The sequence below is a fragment of the Bos taurus genome, chromosome 24 (genome assembly GCF_002263795.3).
Source record: "Bos taurus isolate L1 Dominette 01449 registration number 42190680 breed Hereford chromosome 24, ARS-UCD2.0, whole genome shotgun sequence".
Classification (NCBI taxonomy): domain Eukaryota; kingdom Metazoa; phylum Chordata; class Mammalia; order Artiodactyla; family Bovidae; genus Bos; species Bos taurus.
The window spans coordinates 23,313,726-23,338,299 of NC_037351.1; the positions used below are offsets into that span (position 1 = coordinate 23,313,726).

The window sequence follows — 24,574 nt, forward strand, 5'->3', positions numbered from 1 at the left end:
AGGAAACCAGAATTGAAAGGGACATGTGTACCCCAATGTTCATCACAGCACTGTTTACAATAGCTAGGACATAGAAGCAACCTAGATGGGAAGTTTTGGCCACAGCAATCAGAGCAGAAAAGGAAATAAAAGGAATCCAAATTGGAAAAGAAGAAGTAAAACTCTCACTATTTGCAGATGACATGATCCTCTACATAGAAAACCCTAAAGACTCCATCAGAAAATTACTAGAACTAATCAATGATTATAGTAAAGTTGCAGGATATAAAATCAACACACAGAAATCCCTTGCATTCCTATACACTAATAATGAGAAAACAGAAAGAGAAATTAAGGAAACAATTCCATTCACCATTGCAACGAAAAGAATAAAATACTTAGGAATATATCCACCTAAAGAAACTAAAGACCTATATATAGAAAACTATAAAACACTGGTGAAAGAAATCAAAGAGGACACTAATAGATGGAGAAATATACCATGTTCATGGATTGGAAGAATCAATATAGTGAAAATGAGTATACTACCCAAAGCAATTTATAGATTCAATGCAATCCCTATCAAGCTACCAACAGTATTCTTCACAGAGCTAGAACAAATAATTTCACAATTTGTATGGAAATACAAAAAACCTCGAATAGCCAAAGCGATCTTGAGAAAGAAAAATGGAACTGGAGGAATCAACCTACCTGACTTCAGGCTCTACTACAAAGCCACAGTTATCAAGACAGTATGGTACTGGCACAAAGACAGAAATATAGATCATTGGAACAAAATAGAAAGCCCAGAGATAAATCCACACACATATGGACACCTTATCTTTGACAAAGGAGGCAAGAATATACAATGGATTAAAGACAATCTCTTTAACAAGTGGTGCTGGGAAATCTGGTCAACCACTTATAAAAGAATGAAACTAGAACACTTTCTAACACCATATACAAAAATAAACTCAAAATGGATTAAAGATCTCAATGTAAGACCAGAAACTATAAAACTCCTAGAGGAGAACATAGGCAAAACACTCTCTAACATACATCACAGCAGGATCCTCTATGACCCACCTCCCAGAATATTGGAAATAAAAGCAAAAATAAACAAATGGGACCTAATTAAACTTAAAAGCTTCTGCACATCAAAGGAAACTATTAGCAAAAAAAAAAAAAGAAGCAACCTAGATGTCCATTGGCAGATGAATGGATAAGAAAGCTGTGGTACAGATGCACAATGGAATGTTATTCAGCTATTAAAAAGAATGCATTTGAACCAGTTCTAATGAGGTGGATGAAACTGGAGCCTATTATACAGACTGAAGTTAGCCAGAAAGAACACCACCAATACAGTATATTAATGCATATATTTGGAATTTAGAAAGATGGTAACAATGACCCTATATGCAAAACAGCAGAAGTGTTTTCCTAGTGTTTTTTTGGGTCCAATTCTGCATGAACTGAGATCAAATAGTATGTCTTTCTATGAGTTATTTCATTTAGCAAAATGCCCTCAAGGTACTTTCATGTTATCACAAATGGCAAGATAACTTTCTCTTTTTATGGCTAAGTGATGTCATATACATATAAATATTATATAAAAACATTACTGTTACTGTTCAATTGTTAAGTCGTGTCCAACTCTGTGACACCATAAACTGTAGCATGTCAGGCTTCCCTGTCATTCACCATCTCCCAGACTTTGCTCAAACTCATATCCACTGAGACAGTGATGCCATCCAACTATCTCATCCTCTGTCATCCCTTTCTACTCCTGTCCTCAATCTTTTTTAGAATCAAGGTCTTTTCCAACGAGTCAGCTCTTTGCATCAGGTGGCCAAAATATTGACTCTTCAGCATCAGGACTGATTTCCCTTAGGATTGACTAGTTTGATCTCCTTGATGTTCAAGGGACTCTCAAGAGTCTTCTCCAACACCACAGTTCAAAAGCATCAATTCTCTGTCACTCAGACTTGTTTATGGTCCAACTCTCATATCCAAACATGACTAATGGGAAGCCAAAGTTTTGACTACACGGATCTTTGTCAGCAAAGTGATGTCTCTGCTTTTTAATATATTGTCTAGATTTGTCATAACTTGTCTTCCAAGGAGCAAGTGTCTTAATTTCATGGCTGCAGCCGCAATCTGCAGTGATTTTGGAGCCCAAGAAAGTCAAGTCTGTCACTGTTTCCACTTTTTCCCCATCTATTTGCCATGAAGTAATGAGACCAGATGCCATTCTCTTATTTTCTTAAATGTTGAGTTTTAAGCCAGCTTTTCACAATCCTCTTTCACCCTCATCAAGAGGATGTTTAGTTCCTCTTCACTTTCTGCCATTAGGGTGATGTCATCTACACATCTGAGTTTGTCGATTTATCTCCCAGCAATCTTGATTCCAGCTTGTGATTAATCCAGTCTGGCATTTTGCATGATGTACTCTTCATATAAGTTAAATAAGCAGGGTGACAATATATAGCCTTGACATACTCCTTTCCCAATTTTGAACCAGTCCATTTTTCCATGTCTGGTTCTAACTGTTGCTTCTTGATCTGCATACAGGTTTCTCAGGAGGCAGTTAAGGTGGACTGGAATTCCCATCTAAGAATTTTTCACAGATTGTTGTAATCCACATAGTCAAAGGCTTTAGTGTAGTCAATGAAGCAGAAGTACATGTTTTTTTTCCTGTAATTCCCTTGCTTTTTCTATGAGCTAACGGATGTTTGCAATTTAATCTCTGGTTCCTCTGTCTTATCTCAATCCAGCTTGTACTGCGTTCTGCATTCACCTACTGCTAAAGCCTAGCTTACAGTATTTTGGGCATTATTTTGCTAGCATGTAAAATGAGCACAATTGTACAGTAGTTTGAACAGTATTTGGCATTACCCTTGTTTGGGATTGGAATGAAATCTCATTTTTCCAGTCTTGTGGCCACTGCTGAGTTTTCCAAATTTGCTGACATACTGACTACAGTACTCTAATAGCATCATATTTTAGGATTTGAAATAGCTCAGCTGGAACTCCATCACCTCTACTTGCTTTTATCGTAGTAATGCTTTCTAAGGCCCAGTTTACTTCATATGTCAGAATGTCTGGCTCTAGGTGAGTAACCACACCATTATAGTTATCTAGGTCATTAAGACCTTTTTTGTACAGTTCTTCTATGTATTCTTGCCACCTCTTCTTAATCTTTTCTGCTTTATGTTAAGTTCTTACCATTTCTGACCTTTATTGTGCCCATCTTTGCATGAAATTGCATGTCCATTGAGTTGGTGATGCCATCCAGCCATCTCATCCTCTGTCATCCCCTTCTCCTCCTGCCCTAAATCCTTCCCAGCATCAGTCTTTTCAAATGAGTCAGATCTTTGCATCAGGTGGCCAAAGTATTGGAGTTTCAGCTTCAACATCAGTCCTTCCAATGAACACCCGGGACTGATCTCCTTTAGAATGGACTGGTTGGATCTCCTTGCAGTCCAAGGGACTCTCAAGAGTCTTCTCCAGCACCGCAGTTCAAAAGCATCAATTCTTCTGTGCTCAGCTTTCTTTATAGTCCAACTCTCACATGCATACACGACCAATGGAAAAACCATAGCCTTGACTAGACGGACCTTTGTTGACAAATTAATGTCTCTGCTTTTTAACATGCTAATTAGGTTGGTCATAACTTTCCAAGGAGTAAGCGTCTTTTTATTTCATGGCTACAAATCACCATCTGCAGTGATTTTGGAGCCCAGAAAAATAAAGTCAGCCACTGTTTCCCCATTTATTTGCCATGAAGTGATGGGACTGGATGCCATCTTAGTTTTCTGAATGTTGAGCTTTAAGCCAACTTCTTCACTCTCCTCTTTCACTTTCATCAAGAGGCTCTTTAGTTCCTCTTCATTTTCTGCCATAAAGGTGGTGTCATCTGCCTATCTGAGGTTATTGATATTTCTCCCAGCAAACTTGATTCCAGCTTGTGCTTCATCCAGCCCAGCGTTTCTCATGATGTAGTCTGCATAGAAGTTAAATAAGCAGGGTGACAATATACAGCCCTGATGTACTCCTTTTCCTATTTGGAACCAGTCTGTTGTTCCATGTCCAGTTCTTTGTGTGTGTGTGTGTGTGTGTGTGTGTGTGTGTGTGTGTGTGTGTGTGAATATTCTTTTATTTTATTTTTTTCCTTTTTTTTAAAATTTTATTTTATTTTTAAACTTTACATAATTGTATTAGTTTTGCCAAATATCAAAATGAATCTGCCACAGGTATACATGTGTTCCCCATCCTGTACCCTCCTCCCTCCTCCCTCCCCATACCATCCCTCTGGGTCGTCCCAGTGCACTAGCCCCAAGCATCCAGTATCGTGCATTGAACCTGGACTGGCAACTCGTTTCTTACATGATATTTTACATGTTTCAATGCCGTTCTCCCAAATCTTCCCACCTTCTCCCTCTCCCACAGAGTCCATAAGACTGATCTATACATCAGTCTCTTTTGCTGTCTCGTACACAGGGTTATTGTTACCATCTTTCTAAATTCCATATATATGCGTTAGTATACTGTATTGGTGTTTTTCCTTCTGGCTTACTTCACTCTCTATAATAGGCTCCAGTTTCATCCACCTCATTAGAACTGATTCAAATGTATTCTTTTTAATGGCTGAGTAATACTCCATTGTATATATGTACCACAGCTTTCTTATCCATTCATCTGCTGATGGACATCTAGGTTGCTTCCATGTTCCTGGCTATTATAAACAGTGCTGCGATGAATATTGGGGTACACGTGTCTCTTTCCCTTCTGGTTTCCTCAATGTGTATGCCCAGCAGTGGGATTGCTGGGTCATATGGCAGTTCTATTTCCAGTTTTTTAAGGAATCTCCACACTGTTCTCCATAGTGGCTGTACTAGTTTGCATTCCCACCAACAGTGTAAGAGGGTTCCCTTTTCTTCACACCCTCTCCAGCATTTATTATTTGTAGACTTTTGGATCACAGCCATTCTGACTGGTGTGAAATGGTACCTCATAGTGGTTTTGATTTGCATTTCTCTGATAATGAGTGATGTTGAGCATCTTTTCATATGTTTGTTAGCCCTCTGTATGTCTTCTTTGGAGAAATGTCTATTTAGTTCTTTGGCCCATTTTTTGATTGGGTCATTTATTTTTCTGGAGTTGAGCTGTAGGATTTGCCTGTATATTTTTGAGATTAGTTGTTTGTCAGTTGCTTCATTTGCTATTATTTTCTCCCATTCTGAAGGCTGTCTTTTCACCTTGCTAATAGTTTCCTTTGATGTGCAGAAGCTTTTAAGGTTAATTAGGTCCCATTTGTTTATTTTTGATTTTATTTCCAATATTCTGGGAGGCGGGTCATAGAGGATCCTTCTGTGATGTATGTCAGAGAGTGTTTTGCCTATGTTCTCCTCTAGGAGTTTTATAGTTTCTGGTCTTATGTTTAGATCTTTAATCCATTAAAAATTAGAGCAGAAATAAATGCAAAAGAAACAAAAGAGACCATAGCAAAAATCAACAAAACCAAAAGCTGGTTCTTTGAAAGGATATATAAAATTGACAAACCATTAGCCAGACTCATCAAGAAACAAAGGGAGAAAAATCAAATCAATAAAATTAGAAACGAAAATGGAGAGATCACAACAGACAACACAGAAATACAAAGGATCATAAGAGACTACTATCAACAATTATATGCCAATAAAATGGACAACATGGAAGAAATGGACAAATTCTTAGAAAAGTACAACTTTCCAAAACTCGACCAGGAAGAAATAGACAATCTTAACAGACCCATCACAAGCACGGAAATTGAAACTGTAATCAAGAATCTTCCAGCAGACAAAAGCCCAGGTCCAGACGGCTTCACAGCTGAATTCTACCAAAAATTTAGAGAAGAGCTAACACCTATCCTGCTCAAACTCTTCCAAAAAATTGCAGAGGAAGGTAAACTTCCAAACTCATTCTATGAGGCCACCATCACCCTAATACCAAAACCTGACAAAGATCCCACAAAAAAAGAAAACTACGGGCCAATATCACTGATGAACATAGATGCAAAAATCCTTAACAAAATTCTAGCAATCAGAATCCAACAACACATTAAAAAGATCATGCACCATGACCAAGTGGGCTTTCTCCCAGGGATGCAAGGATTCTTCAATATCTACAAATCAATCAATGTAATACACCACATTAACAAATTGAAAAACAAAAACCATATGATTATCTCGATAGATGCAGAGAAAGCCTTTGACAAAATTCAACATCCATTTATGATAAAAACTCTCCAGAAAGCAGGAATAGAAGGAACATACCTCAACATAATAAAAGCTATATATGACAAACCCACAGCAAACATTATCCTCAATGGTGAAAAATTCAAAGCATTTACTCTAAAGTCAGGAACAAGACAAGGGTGCCCACTTTCACCATTACTATTCAACATAGTTTTGGAAGTTTTGGCCACAGCAATCAGAGCAGAAAAAGAAAGAAAAGGAATCCAAATTGGAAAAGAAGAAGTGAAACTCTCACTGTTTGCAGATGACATGATCCTCTACATAGAAAACCCTAAAGACTCCACCAGAAAATTACTAGAAATAATCAATGACTATAGTAAAGTTGCAGGATATAAAATCAACACACAGAAATCCCTTGCATTCCTATACACTAATAATGAGAAAACAGAAAGAGAAATTAAGGAAACAGTTCCATTCACCATTGCAACGGAAAGAATAAAATACTTAGGAATATATCTACCTCAAGAAACTAAAGACCTATATATAGAAAACTATAAAACACTGGTGAAAGAAATCAAAGAGGACACTAATAGATGGAGAAATATACCATGTTCACGGATTGGAAGAATCAATATAGTGAAAATGAGTATACTACCCAAAGCAATTTATAGATTCAATGCAATCCCTATCAAGCTACCAACAGTATTCTTCACAGAGCTAGAACAAATAATTTCACAATTTGTATGGAAATACAAAAAACCTCGAATAGCCAAAGCGATCTTGAAAAAGAAGAATGGAACTGTAGGAATCAACCTACCTGACTTCAGGCTCTACTACAAGGCCACAGTTATCAAGACAGTATGGTACTGGCACAAAGACAGAAATATAGATCAATGGAACAAAATAGAAAGCCCAGAGATAAATCCATGCACATATGGACACCTTATCTTTGACAAAGGAGGCAAGAATATACAATGGATTAAAGACAATCTCTTTAACAAGTGGTGCTGGGAAATCTGGTCAACCACTTGTAAAAGAATGAAACTAGAACACTTTCTAACACCATACACAAAAATAAACTCAAAATGGATTAAAGATCTAAACGTAAGACCATGTCCAGTTCTAACTGTTGCTTCCTGACCTGCATACAGGTAAGTATGCATACACACATAAGTGTGTATATATGTATATAAAATCTTTACAGTAAGTTTATTTACAATTATGGGTTAATTTCTTCTATATAGCAAACTAACTCATTTAAATATATGTACATACATTTTCTTATTCTTTTCCATTATGAGTTGTCATAGAATATTGAATATAGTTCCAGTGCTATACAATAAGACTTTGTTGCTTATCCATCTTATATATAATAGTTTGCCTGTGCTAATCCCAAACTTCCATTCCTTCCCCTCCCCTAGCCTCTTCACTAGGCAACCACAAATCTCCTCTATACCTACAAGTCTGTTTTTGTTTTGTAGATATGTTGATTTTTACTGTATTTTAGATTCCACATATAAGTGATATATGGTGTTTGTATTTCTCTTTCTGACATGCATTTGCTTAATATGCTAATCTCTAGGTCCATCCATATTGTTGCAAATGGCATTATTTAATTTTGATGGCTGAATAATACATTATACACACACATGCTTGCTTACACATCACATCACACACACGTATATATATGAATGTTGATGGACATTTAGGTTGTTTGGCTATTGTAAATAGTGCTGTTATGAACATAGGGGTGCATGTATCTTTTCAGATTATAGGTTTTTCTGGATATATGCCCAGAAGTGGGATTGCTGGATAATATGGCAACTCTAGTTTTAGTTTTTTGAGGAACCTCCATCTGTTTTCCACAGTAGCTGAACCAGTTTACATCTGCACCAGCAGTGTAGGAGGGCTGCATTTTCTCCACACCCTTTCCAGCATTTCTCATTTGTAAACTTTTTCCCTTATGTTTGTAACCGGAGAATAATTGCTTTGCAATTCTGTACTGGTTTCTGCTGTACAACATGAATCAGCCATAGGTATACATATGTCCCTTCCCTCCCAAAGCCCCTATCCCACCCCTCTAGGATGTCAAAGAGCACCAGGTTGAGCTCCCTTCATCATACGGCAAATTACCATTGACTATCTATTTTACATTTGGTAATGTGTATGTTTCAGTGCAACTCTCTCGATTTGTCCCAGGTTCTCCTTCCCACACAATGCCCACAAGTCTGTTTTTTAAGTCTGTGTCTCTATTGTTGTCCTGCAAATAGGTTCATCAATACCATTTTCCTAGATTCCATGTGCTCAATTGTGTACAACTCTTTGTAGCCCCTTGGACTATAGCCCATCAAGCTCCTCTGCCCATGACAGTTTCCAGGCAAGAATACTGGAATAAGGTGCCATTTCCTACTCCAGGGAATCTTCCTAACCCAGGGATTGAGCCCACGTATCTTGCAGTCTCATGCATTGGTAGGCAGATTCTTTACCTACCACCTGGGAAGCCCCATTTCTAAATTCCATTTATATGCTTCAATATATATTTGTTTTTCTTTTTCTGACTTACTTCACTCTGTATAACAAGCTCTAAGTTCCTCCACCTCACTAGAATTGACACATTTCTTCCTTTTCATGGCTAAATAATATACCATTTTATACATGTACCACAACTTCTTTATCCACTCATCTGTAAAAGGATATGTAGAGGTTGCTTCCATGTTCTAGCTACTGTGAGCAGTGCTGCAATGAACATTGGGGTACATTTTTTTTTTTTTAATTATGGCTTTCTCAGTGTATAAGCCCACAGTGGGATTACTGGGTCATGTGGTAGTTTTATTTCTAGTTTTTTAAAGAAATATTCTTATTGTTCTCCATAGTGGCTATATCAATTTACATTTCCACCAATAGTGCAAGAGAGTTCCATTTTCTCCACACCATCTCCAGCATTTAGTTTCTGTAGATTTTCTGGTGATGGCCATCTGACCAGTGTGAGGTGATACCTCATTGTAGTATTGATGTACCTTTCTCTAATGATGAGTCATATTTAGCATTTTTTGTGTGTTTATTTTCCAACTGTATGTCTTCTTTGGAGGAATGTCTATTTAAATCTTCTGCTTGTTTTTTGATTGGGTTATTTGTTTTTCCAATATTGAGCTATATGAGCTGCTTATATAGAGATTAATCCTTTGTCAGTTGCTTCATTTGCATTTGTTTTCTCCCATTCTGAGGGTTCTCTGTTCATCTTGTTTATTGTATCCTTTTTGTGTAAAAGCTTTTACATTTAATTAGGTCCCATTTGTTTTGGTTTTTATTTCCATTACTCTAGGAGGTGGGTCAAAGAGGATTTGCTGCAATTTATATCAAAAAGTATGCTGCTTATGTTTTCCTCTAAGAGTTTTATAATTTCTGGTCTTAAATTTAAGTCTTGAATTCATTTCCATTTTGAGTTTATTTTTGGGTATGTTGGTTAGGCAGTGTTCTAATTTCATTCTTTTACACATAGCTGTCCAGCTTTCCCAGCACCACTTACTGAAGAGAATGTCTCTTCTCCATTGTATATCCTTGTCTCCTTTGTCAAAGATAAGGTACCCACAGGTGGGGTTTATCTCTGGGTTTTCTGTCCTGTTCCACTGGTTTATTTTTATATTTTTGTGCAAATACTATACTATCTTTATGACTGTTGCTTTGTAGTACAGTCTGAAGTCAGGTTTATTCCTCCAGCTCCATTTTTCCTTTTCAGGGTTGCTTTTGCTATTCAGGGTCTTTAGTGTTTCCATGAAAATTGTGAAAGTTTTTGTTCCAGTTGCATGAAAAATCCCATTGGGAATTTGACAAAGATTGCATTGAATCTGGAAGATTGCCTTGGGCAGTATAGTCATTTTCACAATATTGATTCTTCTAACCTAAGAACGGGGCTTCCCTGATATCTCAGTTGGTAAAGAATCCACCTTCAATTCAGGAGAGCCTGGTTTGATTAGTGGGTTGGGAAGATATGCTGGAGAAGGGATAGGCTACCCACTCCAATATTCCTGGGCTTCCCTTGTGGCTCAGCTGGTAAAGAATCCACCTGCAATGCGGGAGACCTGGGATCGATCCCTGGGTTGGAAAGATCTCTTGGAGAAGGGAAAAGCTACCCACTCCAGTACTGTGGCCTGGATAATTCCATGATTGTACAGTCCATGGGATTTCAAAGAGTCCATCTAGGCCCATCTAGTCAAAGCTATGGTTTTTCCAGTAGTCCTGTACGGCTATGGGAGTTGGAGTATAAGAAAGCTGACCACCAAAGAATTGACACTTTGAACTGTGGTGTTGGAGAAGACTCTGGAGAGTCCCTTGGACTGCAAGGAGATGCAACCAGTCCATCCTAAAGAAAAGCAGTCCTGAATATTCATTGGAAGGACTGATGCTGAAGCTGAAACTCTAATACTTTGGTCACCTGATGCGAAGAGCTGACTCATTTGAAAAGACCCCAATGCTTAGGAATATTGAAGGCAGGAAGAGAAGGGGATGACAGAGGGTAAGATGGTTGGATGGCATCACTGACTCCATGGACATGAGTTTGAGTAAGCTCCAGGAGTTGGTGATGGACAGGGAAGCCTGGCATGCTGCAGTCCATAGGGTTACAGAGAGTCAGACATGACTGAGTGAACTGAACTGAATCTAAGAACATGATATATCTCATCTGTTTGTATCATCTTTGATTTCTTGCATGAGTGTCTTATAGTTTTCTGTATACAGGTCTTTTGTCTCCTTGAGTGTGTTTATTCCTAGGTAATTTTTTTGGTTCCTATGGTAAATGGGATTGATTCCTTAATTTCTCTGATTTTTCATTGTTCATATAGCTCAGTTGGTAAATCATCTGCTTGCAATGCAGAAGACCTGGGTTTGATTCCTGGGTCAGGAAGATCCCCTGGAGAAGGAAATGGCAACCCACTCCAGTATTCTTGCCTGGAGAACCCCATGGACAGAGGAGCCTGACAGGGATGGCACAGTCCATGGGATCACAAGAGTCGGACACGACTTAGCAACTAAACCACCACCAGTGTATAGGAATGCAAGGGATTTCTGTGTACTGATTTTGTATCCTGCAACTGTACTAAATTTACTGATTAGCTCTAGTTTTCAGATAGTACCTTTAGGGACTTTTATGTATAATTTCATGCTGTCTGCAGACAATGAGAGTTTTACTTTTTTTTTTTTCCAATCTAGATTCCTTTCATTTCTTCTCTGATTGCCATGGCTAGGACTTCAAATCTATGTTCAATAACATTGGCAAGAGTGGGTACCCTTGTCTTGCTCCTGATCTTAGAAGAAATGTAAACTTTTTCAAGACGGTAATTCTGACTGGTATGAGGTGGTATCTCATTGTAGTCTGGATTTGCATTTCTCTCAGTTCAGTTGTGTCTGACTCTGCGATCCCATGAACTGCAGCACGCCAGGCTTCCCTGTCCATCACCAACTCCCAAACCATGTCCCATGTCCATGTCCCAAACTCATGTCCATTGAGTCAGTGATGCCATCCAGCCATCTCATCCTCTGTCATCCCCTTCTCCTCCTGCCCTCAATCTTTCCCAGCATCAGGGTCTTTTCAAATGAATTAGCTCTTCACAGCAGGTGGCCAAAGTATTGGAGTTTTAGCTTCAACATTATTCCTTCCAAAGAACACCCAGGACTTATCTCCTTTAGGATGGACTGGTTGGATTTCCTTGCAGTACAAGGGACTCTGCAGAGTCTTTTCCAACACCACAGTTCAAAAGCTTCAATCCTTCAGCTCTCAGCTTTCTTTACAGTCCAACTCTCACATCCATACATGGCCACTGGTAAAACCATAGCCTTGACTAGATGGACCTTTGTTGACAAAGTAATGTCTCTTCTTTTTAATATGCTGTCTAGATTGGTCATAACGTTTCTTCCCAGGAGCAAGCATCTTTTAATTTCATGGCTGCAATCACCATCTGCAGTGATTTCGCCTTTCTCTAGTAATTAGCGAAGTTGAGTATCATGTGCCTGTTGCCCATCTCTATGTCTTCTCTGGAGAAATGTCTATTTAGGTCTTTTGCCCATTTTTCAATTGGATTTCTTGTTGTTATTTAATGGTATGAGCTGTTTATATATTTTGGAAATTAAGCCCTTGTCAGTTGCATTGTTTGCAAATATTTTCTCCCATTCCATAGAGTATCTTTTCATTTTGTTTATAATTTCCTTTGCTGTGTAAAAACTTAAGTTTGATTAGGTCCCATTTGTTCATTTTTGTTGTTATTTCTATTGCCTTGAGAGACCAACCTATGAAAACATTGGTATAATTTATGCCAGAGAACGTTTTGCCTATGATCTCTTCTAGGAGTTTTGTAATAGTGTCATACCTTATGTTTAAGTTTTTAAGCCATTTTGAGTTTATTTTTGTGTGTAGGAATTTTGTGTATGATGTGAAGACATTTTCTGAATTTGCTTATTTACACACTGCTGTCCAAGTTTCCAAGCACTACCTGCTGAAGAGACTCTTTCCTATTTTGTATTCTTGCCTCCTTTTTTGAAGATTAATTGGCTACAGATGTATGGGGTTTTTTCCTGGGCACTCTGTTCTGTTCCATTGGTCTGTATGTCTGTTTTTGTGCCAACACCACTCTGTTTTGACTACTGTAGCTTTGTAGTACTGTCTTAAGCCTGGGAGGGTTATGCCTCATGCTTTTTTTCTTTCTTCTCAGGATTGCTTTGGCAGTTCTGGGTCTTTTATGGTTCCATACAAATTTTAAGATCATTTATTCTAGTTCTGTGAAAAGTGTCATGGGTAATTTGATTGAGATCACATTAAATCTTTAGACTGCTTTGGGTACATATGTGCTGAGTTGCTTCAGTCATATCGAACTCTGCCCAGTCCCATGGACTGTAGCCCACCAGGGTCCTCTATCCATGGGATTCTCCAGGCAATGCTGGAGTAGGTTACTGTGCCCTCCCTCCAGTGGAGCTTACTGACCCAGGGATTGAACCTGCATCTCTTACATCTCCTACGTTAGCAGGCGGGTTCTTTACCACTAGTTCCACCTGGAAAGCCCCTGCTTTGGGTAGTCATGCCATTTTAACAGTATTAATTCTTCCAATTCAAGAGCGTGCTATATCTTTCCATTTCTTTGAATCATCTTTAGTTTCCTTTATTAATGATTTGTAATTCTCAGTATATGTCTTTCACCTCTTTGGTGAAGCTTATTCCTAAGTATATTATTATTATTTTTGATGTGATATTAAAAGTGATTGTTTGCATTCCTTTTCTGATAGTTCCTTGTTATAATTTTTAATATATAAAATATTTAATGGGGACTTTTTAATAAATGACAAAGTTGGAAGTACAAATGAGGGTTGTGGGGGCTCAGAGGAAGGGGGCAGTGAGGATTGCAATGGTGACAGAGTGAGCAGAACACTGTCTCCCAGCACCTGTCTCCATGCTAGAATCTCACTCTCTCTCTCGGAGCCTCTCTCCAGTCTGGTGGGACAGCACAGTAAGATAATTTGCCCCATTTTTTAGCTATAGAAACCGAGTTCCAGACGGGTTAACTGGCCTGCCCCAAGTCAGACCATTCCTGGCTTTTCTTGCTGCACCACTGTGTCCCAACTTAGAAGAAATAGTGGTTGGGCAGGGGAGGGCAAATGCCCCCATAGGAATAGTCAACAAAGATATGGAAACAAGCAAGAGCTTTCTGCACAGGGTGTTAGCTGGAACAAAGTGGGGGTACAGCTGAAGGGTAGTTTTTTTAAAAGCTAGAATTTATTTTTATATAAAAATATTCAAGAGACTTTTAAAAGGCCCAGTGAGGATGAGTCTTACCTGGTATTGGGGTAATGCTGGCCTAGTAAAAATTACTTGGAAATTGTTCTCATCGCTTCCGTTTTGGGGATGAGTTTGAGAGGGATTGGTATTAGTTCTTTGAATGTATAGTAGAATTCAGAAGTGAAGTTTTCTGCTCCTAGACTTTAGTTCAAAGATTTTTGATGTGATCTCCTTACCAGTAATTGGTCTACTGAGATTTTCTAGGTTTCCATGATTCAGTCTTGGTAGGTTGAGTTTATACAAGTTTATCTATTTGCTCTTGGTTGTCTAATTTGTTGACATGTGATTTTTTGAAGTATCTTATCATCCTTTGTATTTCTATGATATCTTTCATTTCTGACTTCATTTATTTGAGTCTCTTTTCTTTTAATGAGTCTAATTAAAAGTTTGTCACTTTTTAAAATCTTTTCAAAAGAATAGTTGTTATTTTCATCTTTCTATTGTCTATTTTGTCTCTACTTCATTTATTTCCACTCTGATCTTTATTTCCTTCCATCTGCTAACTTGGGGCTTAGTTTGCTCCTTTTATAGTTCCTTGAGGTCTAGACTTGAGATCTTTCTTGTTTCATGATGTAGGCATATATCACTATGGACATCCCTCTTAGAATTGCTTTTGCTGTATCCCATAAGTTTTTGTTTGTTGCATTTCTATTTTTATTAGTCTTGAGGTGTTTTCTGATTTCCTTTTATTCTCTGACCCACTAGTTGTTATGTAGCTGTGACTTAATCTCCACATATTTGTCAATTTTCTAGTGCTTTTTCTTGTAACTGATTTCCAGTTTTATAACACTGTGATCAGAAATGCTTGATAGGATTTTAATCTTCTGAAATTTATTAAGGCTAGTTTTATGGCCTAGTATATGATCTAAAGAATGTTCCATGTGCACTTGAGATGGAATATTCCATATATGTCCATTAAGTCAATTATCTATTATGTTATTTAAGGCTGATGTTTCCTAACAGATTTTGTCTAGATGATCTATCCATTGATTTAAGTGGGATATTAAAATCTCCTACCATATTGCACTGCTATTTCTCCCTTTAAGTATGTTAATACTTGCTTTATATATATATAAGTACATACATATATACAAATATACAAATGTTACACATATATACAAATGTTATATTGTCTTGCTGTATTGATTCCTTTACCATTATGTGAAGACCACCTTTGTTTCTTATTACAATCTTTGTCTTAAGGTCTATTTTATCTGTGCTTAGTTGCTCAGCTATGTCTAACTCTCTGTGACTCTCCAGGCTCCTCTGTCCATGGGGGTTCTCCAGGCAAGAATACTAGAGTGGATTGCCATACCCTCCTCCAGGGCTATTTTATCTGATGTAAATATAACTATTTTTACACCTGAAATCCTCAGATTTCTTTTGGTTTCCATTTGCATGGATCTCTTTTTCAATTTCTTTACTTTCGGTCTATGTGTATCCTTACATTGGAACTGAATTTCTTGTAGATAGCATTTAGTTAGTTCAGTCACTCACTCAGTCATGTCTGACTCTTTGCAACCCCATGGACTGCAGCACAGCAGGCGTCCCTGTCCATCACCAACTCCCGGAGTTTATTCAAACTCATGTCCATCAAGTGATGGACATCAGTAATGCCATCCAACCATCTCATCCTCTGCTGTCCCCTTGTCCTCCTGCCTTCAATCTTTCCCAGCATCAGGGTCTTTTCCAATGAGTCAGTTCTTCACATCAGGTGTGCAAAGTATTGGAGTTTCAGCATCAGTCCTTCAAATGAACACCTAGGACTGATTTTCTTTAGGATGGACTGGTTGCCTTTAGATGGGTCTTATTTTTTTAATCCATTCAGCCACTATATATCTCTTGATAATAGAATTTAGTTCATTTATATTTAAAGGAATTACTGATAAGTATGTACTTATGGCCATTTTGTTAATTATTTTCTGGCTATTTTATAATTTCTCTGTCCTTTGTTCTTTTTCTCTCTTCATTTGTGATTTGATGATTTTCTATAGTAGTATGCTTATACCAAAACCAGACAAAGATACCAAAATAATTAATGACCAATATTTCTGATGAACATAGAGGAAAACTCAACAAGATATTAGTAAACTGAACTCAATGATACATTAAGAGGATAACAAAATTGTGGTTTTCATTCTGTCTGCCTTCTGATGGATAAGGATAAGAGGCTTATGGAAGCTTCCTGCTGCGAGAGACTGACTGAGGGGCAAACTGGGTCTGTTCTGATGGGCCAGGGCCATGCTCAGTAAATCTTTAATCCAATTTTCTGTTGATGGGCAGGGCTGTGTTTCTTTCCTGTTGTTTGACCTGAGGCCAAACTATTGTGGAGGTAATGAAGATAATAGAGACCTCTTTCAAAAGGTGTCATGCATGCACTGCTGAACTCACTGCCTCTGACCCTGCAGCAGGCTACTGCCAACTCCTGCCTCCACCAGAGATTCCTGGACATTCATGGGCAAGCCTAGGTCATCCTCTTGTGGCGGTCACTGTTCCTTTTTCCTGGTTCCTGGTGCACACAAGGTTTTGTCTGTACCCTCCAAGAGTCTGTTTCCCCAGTCCTGTGTAAGTTCTGGTGGCTCTGTGGTGGGTTAATAGCAACCTCCTCCAAGAGGGCTTATGCCATACCCATGTCTGCTGCACCCCGAGCCCCTGTCCACGCAGCAGGCCACTCCTGATCCATACCTCCGCAGGAGACTCAAACAGTTCTGGCTCACCTTTCCTTCACTGACTATGCTAAAGCCTTTGACTGTGTGGACCACAACAAACTGGGAAATGGCAAAAAAGATGGGAATACCAGACCACCTACTTGCCTCCTGAGAAACCTGTATGCAAGTCAAGAAGCAAGAGTTAGAATTGGACATAGAACAACAGATGGTTCAAAATCGGGAAAGGAGTACAAGACTGTATGTTGTCACCCTGCTTATTCAATTTCTACGCAGAATACATCATGCAAAATGCTGGCCTGGATGAATGACAAGCTAGAATCAAGATTGCTGGGAGAAATATCAACAACCTCAGATATGCAGATGATACCATTCTAATGAAAGAAAGCAGAGAAGAATTAAAGAGCCTCTTGATGAGGATGAAAGAGGAGTGAAAAAGCTTGCATAAAACTCAACATTCAAAAAGTTAAGATCATGGCAAATAGATGGGGAAAAAGTGGTAACAGCAGATTTTATCTTCTTGAGCTCCAAAATCACTGTGGACTGTGCCTGCAGTCAGGAACTTAAAAGACACTTGCTCCTTGGAAGAAAAGCTATGACAAACGTAGACAGCGTATTAAGAAGCAGAGACATCCCTTTGCCAACAAAGGTCCATATAGTCAAAGCTTTGGTTTTTCCAGTAGTCATGTACGGATGTGAGAGTGGGACCATACAGAAACCTGAGCGCCAAAGAATCGATGCTTTAAAACTGTGGTGCTAGAGAAGACTCGTGAGAGTCCCTTGGACAGCAAAGATATCAAACCAGTCAATTCTAAAGGAATTCAACCCTGAATATTCATTGGAAGGAGGCAAAGGAGAAAGTGAAGTAGCGTGCATGTATGCACAATATTTGCTGAAGCTCCAGTATTTTGGTCACCTGATGTGAAGAGCCGACTCATTGGAAAAGACCCTGATGCTGGGAAAGATTGAAGGCAGTAGGAGAAGGGGACAACAGGAGATGAGATGGTTGGATGGCATCACTGACTCAATGGGTATGAGTTTGAGCAAACTCTAGGAGATGGTGAAGGATGGGGAAGCCTGGCATGCTACAGTCCATGGGGTCATAAAGAGTTGGACATGACTGAGCAATTGAACGACAAACTTTTCAGAATGAACATTAAGATCTGCATCATTTGGGTTAAAATACTACATACAGTTGACCTTGAATAATATGGGATTTGAACCATGTGCATCCTCTTCCAGTTTCCCCCCTCCCCCCAATATCAAATACTACAGTCGCACATGGCTTCCCAGGCGGCACTAGCAATAAGGAAACCGCCTGCCAATCCATAAGACATAAGAGACACGGATTCAATCCCTGGGTCAATAAGATCCCCCGGAGGAGGGCATGGTAACCCACTCCAGTATTCTTGCTGAAGAATCCCATGGACAGAGGAGCCTGGTGGGCTACAATCCAAAGGGTCACAAAGAGTCAGACACTACTGAAGTGACTTATCATGCATGTATGCACACTATTTGCAGTTAATTGACTCTACACAGGCAGAGCAGCCAGAAGGCACATTCGAAGTTTCATGGAGATTTTCAACCATGGCACAGGGTGGGCACCCTTAACCCCTATGTGTTCAAGGGTCAGCTGCACTACACTGCTATATTTAAAGTGGATAACCAACAAGGACCTACTGTATAGCACATGGAACTCTACTCAGTGTTATGTAGCAGCCTAGATGGGAGGGGAGTTTGGGAGAGAATACACATATATATGTATGACTGAGTCCCTAAGCTCTTCACATGAAACTGTCACAATAAAAGTTTTTAAAAAAAAATAAAAATAGGAAAAAAAGTGTTATGAACCACAAAAAGAAAATTGGCCTTGTCACATTTCCTAAATGTATGCCTTAACATTTGATATTCAAGTCATTTTCTCTTGAAGCATCTAGTGAGACATTTTCCTTTCTCATTTTCTTATTAACTGCTTCTGCTCTTCTAGAACCACACTTTTCAGTGGCCTTGTCTGTAATTTGATCAGGTCACCAAGAATGTTTTCGACTTCTTTAAATTCAGTATCTCCATAAATTTTTAAATTTTGCTTTACACTCGACATGCATTCTAATTACCTGATATTGTTTGGGTTAATCCAAACCACTCAAGTATGATACTGACTCAATGAGGCAGAAATGAATATTAGTGAAAAGCAGGGAAGGGCTGTTTGAGTAGTCACTAGTTAAATAATTTATTCATTTGTGAATATTTTCTTTTTTTTTTTTTTTTTGCTTCACTAACCAACCTCATAAGGTTGAAGATTCTAATAATCAACAGTCACATAAAGAAATCCTTGTTCTTCTGATTTATATTCTCAGTCCTAATCCTATAGATCCAAAAAAAAAAAAAACAAAGGTAATGAAGTCAACTTTCTTCCAAAATGAAAAAAGTAGAGCTGTGAATGGCTTCTCAATTGCTGAGCCATCTAGAGTTTGCCAAAGTTACTAATGATCTGAAAGAAAATGAAAGCCATGTTGCAGTTTGTGAGAGTAGACCTTTGAGCCAGAGGTGGGGAGTTATCCATAAACTGCAATATTAGAATGAAATCACAACCTCCCTCACCCCAAAAGGAACTGAAGCCCTTGCCCCACCCTTGCTCAATTCCAGTTCGAGATGTCAGTCGGCATCTTGGCAGCAAAATCACAAAATGGTACACCTTATAAAATAACTGACAGTCAGTTGGATACTGGATATCTACATAACTGGGAGGAAAATCTGTTTCATTTTCCTTCATAAAGATTTGTACTAGGCAGAGAACAGACCTGTGGTTGCCAATGGGGAGGGATGAATTGGGAGCTTGGGATTAGCAGGTGCAAACAATTATGTATAGAATGAATAGACAACAAGGTCCCACTATATAGCACAGGGAACTATATTAAATATCCAGGGATAAACCATAATGGAAAAGAATGTGAAAAATATGTGTATGTATGTACATACTTATGAAAGTCTTAGCTGCTTAGTCCTGTCCAACTCTTTGTGACCTCATGGACTGTAGCCTGCCAGGCTCCTCTATCCATGGAATTCTCTGGGCAATAACAGTGGAGTGGGTAGCCATTCCCTTCTCCAGGGGATCTTCCAGATCCAGGAATCACACCCAGGTCTTCAGGCAGATTCCTTACCGTCTGAGCCACCAGGGAAAACCTAATATATATAACTGAATCACTTTACTGTACAACAGAAATGAAAACATGGTAGATCAACTATACTTTAAATAAATATTTTACTAGGATTCTCGAATGTAAAGGAAAGAAGTAAAATTTAAAGTTGGTTCATTCAGAGACCCAAACTCCTCTTATGTCATGATGCTTTCTTAATCCACTCAGAATCTCCCAAACAGTAGCTATTAATGATTTGCTTGTTCAGTATTCCTGTTTGCAAGCATGGCACGCCTGCCTCTCCCTTTCAGCTGTTCTATCTGTGTCATGATTCTGTGAACAGGAGAACAAATAGCAGCCAACTCCCGCTAAAAAATCAAAGCTTTGAAAGGCCATGGCAGAAGTGGAGAGAAGTTTCTCCCAGATGTCAGAGTTCTTGAGTACCTCTCTTGTCTCTGTCCTAATTAAATTCCAAGTGAAGCTACTTGCGTCTTATGGGACATTTGCCTCCTGGCTGACAGAAGTCCTTTTCTCCCTTTGGGAGAGAGGGTGGAGGGGGACGGATCTTGACCTGTCTTCATTATGCCTCAGAGAACTAGAAGGATGAAATAACATCGCTCATTTTAGTTTAGGAAATTGAATCTTACTATCTGAAAAATTATAATATGGTTAGGAAAAAATTCTGTTAAAATACTTTCAAGTTCTATAATCACTACAGTTTTGGAGCATGCCTCTACTTATGTGCTTAAGAATATTTTTCAAGGATTTTAAGCTTATTACTGGAGAAGGAAATGGCAGCCCACTCCAGTACTCTTGCCTGGAGAATCCCATGGATAGAGGAACCCAGCAGGCTACAGCCCATGGGGTCGCAAAGAGTCAGACATGACTGAGCGACTAAGCTCTCACTATAAATTTAATAATTATAATAATTGCTTAATGAAAAATAAGAATATAAAAATGAACGCCTAGATATATGTGTGTGCGCTCAGTTGCTCACTCATGTCTGACTCTTTGCAGCCCCATGAAGTTGTCCCCCACCAGGCTCCACGGTCCATGGAATTTTCCAGGCAAGAGTAATAATCATATAAAACACAAATAATTTAAGAGTTTTAAATCACTTTTTCAGTAAAAATTTCTAAAATGTCATAAAAAAGTAGATATATCATTCAGTTCAGTTGCTCAGTCATATCCAACTTTTTGCAACCCCATGGACTACAGCAGTCTAGGCTTCCCTGTCCATCACCAACTCCCGGAGCTTGCTCAAACTCATGTCCATCCAGTTGGTGATGTGAACATATGATTATTTTATGCAAATAAATATTGGACTTTTGGAGTTTTTATTGGACATCCCTCCCCTCTCCCACTCCCACCTTTCTAGGTCATCACAGAGCACTTGGCTGAGCTCCTTGTGTTATATGACAGCTTCCCACTAGCTATTTTACACGTGGTAGTGTACATATGTCTGTGCTACTCTCTCAATTCATCCCACTCTCTCCTTCAGGTATTTAACAATACCTAAAGCAGCATTCCAAGTCTTATTTATACTAATCATATGTATAAGATACACTTCTAAAGTGATACACTTCTAAATTCCAGTGTAGTCAACCTGGTATACAAAGCATTGGCCTGAAACAAAAATACCCAACTCATATCCCTGTTGTGACACTTATAAGTTATTGACCTCTAAATGTATCCTTGAACTCCTGTGGTCCTTGGTTTCTTCTGTTCTAGATTGTGAAGTTTGTAATCTGGAGTCATTAGCCTCACCATATAGGCTCTTCTCACTTCTGAATTAGTCAGGTCCAAATGATTTGTTAACAAATGTAGCAAATAAAAAGTGTTCATGATTCCCATCATTTTCCACTAGTCTAGAGAAATTCCTATGCATTGAAGATGGATTTAATATGTACTTTTTGGAAAACTTAAATATTAAGGTATTCAGTGTCTTTATGCAGTAAGAAGCAACCACCAGAGTGGTTGGACCAGAGTCTAAAAAAACTTAACCATTCTTTTCCCATCGTGTCCTTGTCGATCTTTCTGCTGCTGCTGCTACGTCACTTCAATTGTGTCCAACTCTATGCGACCCCATAGACAGCGGCCCACCAGGCTCCTCTGTCCCTGGGATTTTCCAGGCAAGCTATCTTTCTGAGAGCAGGTGTATTTATTTGATTAAGGGTATCAGTAGCTTCTCATGAAAGAATAGCTGAATTAAATCAACTAATTTATTTTGTGCTTATGTTCAAGATTCTAGGAAAAAACTTGTTCATGTCTCATCTGTGCTGACTGTTTTCTAGGACCCACTGATCTCAGCATGAAGAGGCAGTTGGCGACCAGCTCAGGATCGTCTAGCAGTTCAAGCTCCAGACCTCAGCTGAGTCCAACTGAAATCAACGCAGTGAGACAGCTGGTTGCGGGATATCGAGAATCCGCTGCATTTTTACTGCGTTCTGCAGATGAACTGGAAAATCTTATTTTACAACAGAACTGAGTCCAACAACGATCCTCTTCACTGAGGTTTAAATTTGCAGTTTCCACTAATGACACTTTGATTTCCCAGCAGAGATGCGTCTGGTCTTAACTGCACAGTCTTAAGAGAAATACTTCCATTATGCCACATTGTCCTTGATCCATAAAGTGATGTGTTTCGGTGCTTCAAAGGAACCCTGGCCTCTGAAGTACTTGAGATACGTTAACGTGTCCAGCCTACTGCTTTTTGTTTCAGTGTGCCAGCATAAATATCTGGGGCAAAAAAAAAAAAAAAAAGGCTGTGTATTCCTAATTCAAGGATAAAACAGAAGAAGCTTGTGGTATAAAAAAAATAGTTCAAGGTCCAGCTGAAATATTAGTGGAATTTGCTACTGACTTACTGGACTGAAAGCTGCAGTATCTGGAGGAAAAAAAAAAAAAAAGCCAAAATTTCTTGTTGCTACAGGATATAGCAATGAAAAGGATCTTGTATTTTAAAAAAAAAAATGTAATTTTTATAAAAAGAAAACTTGTTTTTCATTCAGAATTGTCATTTTTACTTTGGTAATTTTTTCATAGGTCCTAAAAGAAAACTGTTTTGAGAAACTACTGTAAGTACCTTTTCCACATCCCTTTGCCTTCTCCTCTTTCCAAATTCTTTCTACAAAAAGAACACTTGATGCTGGGGAAAAGATACCCTTACCTATGTTCTTTAAATCGTCACATCAGGAACTACTTCCAAGAGGAGCTTGCATTTCTGCACTCATGCTGTTCTCAAGCATCCCACTCAGCACTGCAGCTTTACCATAGCGGTTTCTCCACAGAATTTTTTTTAATATTCAAAAGAGACATATCATTGAAAAAAAAAATCACACCTTGATTTCTTACAGCTGCTCTCCCCGGATTGCCGCTGCTGTTTTACGGGCATCCTTCTAGCAGCCATTGGATGTTGATGACTGAATGTTAAAGACGTTGCAAGTGACAATCTGAAAATTTGCACTCGTGTGTGTTGTTTTCTTTTCTCTTTCAGAAATAGTTTCCAAAAAGAGACATTACCTCTCCTGAGACGATTTGTATAATTTACACTTGTAGGTAAAAATGATGTAAAGAACTCTCAGTGGATATAGCCACAACTTACAATGAACTGTCCCCTCCTCTCTCCCACACTTGACCCTTATTTTATAGTGTTGGATACACATGAATGGTGTTCTTTGTGCACTGAGGCAAGCCTATTTTTAAAATATTTAGGGAGGAGTACATCCGTTTACGCTTCTTGTACACTTTTTCTGTTGTTTAGCTTTGGTTGGATTACAGATTCTTTGTGCATTCCTGAATTTGCCTTATTTCATGTAAAATTTATGTCATTTGGGTTTTGATAAGTTTAAGGCATCAGTGACATTTCTTAACTACTTGTTACATATAGTTTTTCAAGTAATGACTGTGGTTGTGACCAAGTAATGTGCACTTTTTCTTGTAACTGTGGACATTGCTATGCTTTTTTCTTCTAGTGTTTCTAGAATTACGGTTCCTTACAGTTACGTAAACAAAAAACAAAACAAAACAAAAAAAAACTTTTGTGATACTGTTGGTGAATATAATGTGAAAATCTTATTGAAATATGAGTATTTTGGAAATACATAGATGCACAAACATCTTTTAAGGTGTGGATTTAGAATTTGCTTATTTAATTGAAAATTCAAAATATTGAGGGCTGGTATAATTTTGTTTTGTTGGGTTTAATAAACAGATTTCTGTGTTAAAATACTGATTGTGGAAACTTATAAATTTTTGGAATCATATGAAATATTATTTTGTATCTACATTTAACACAAAATTGACAGTTCAAATATATTTCAAGAACATCCCAAGGTCCCCCAGAGTCTCCACATGCAGGCTAGTAAATACCTTATTCCAAGGAGTAAAGCAAATTAGCAAACCATAGCTATTTCATTTGATTAAATATGATTTAAGAATTTATCTTTTATTCCCCATTTTAACATGACTAATCTGGCTCTTTAAGTCATATTTAGCATTTTGGGGAAAACTTACCACTTTTAATTCCCTGTTTTATGCTTTGGTATTTGTTATTGAATAGTATTTGAGGCTTTGGCATGGTTACTATTTCAAAACATAACACCCAGGTTTGGGTTCAACCTATATATAAAAATCCATAATAGTGATCCTTATTAAGCACTTTGATTGGAGAAGGCAAGTGCCAGCAAGGCACTTTTGTTTTCATTTGATTTTCAAGTTATAACTCCCACACCCATC

The 24,574-nt window shown here is 38.3% G+C and overlaps 1 protein-coding gene across 13 annotated transcripts in view; it reads left to right on the top strand.

The window, feature by feature from the left end:
* Positions 1-24,068, top strand: part of NOL4 (nucleolar protein 4) — a 488,956-nt gene extending 464,888 nt beyond the window's left edge. For 11 of the 13 annotated variants that reach the window (XM_059880931.1, XM_059880932.1, XM_059880938.1 and 8 more), the window contains one exon: positions 22,132-24,068. In XM_059880931.1, the coding sequence (XP_059736914.1) occupies positions 22,132-22,325 (194 nt within the window). In that variant the 3' untranslated portion in view covers positions 22,326-24,068. The remainder of the gene's footprint in view (positions 1-22,131) is intronic. The other 2 variants (NM_001170532.1, NM_001076082.2) reach the window with 1 other exon arrangement.
* Positions 24,069-24,574: the final 506 nt, after the last annotated feature.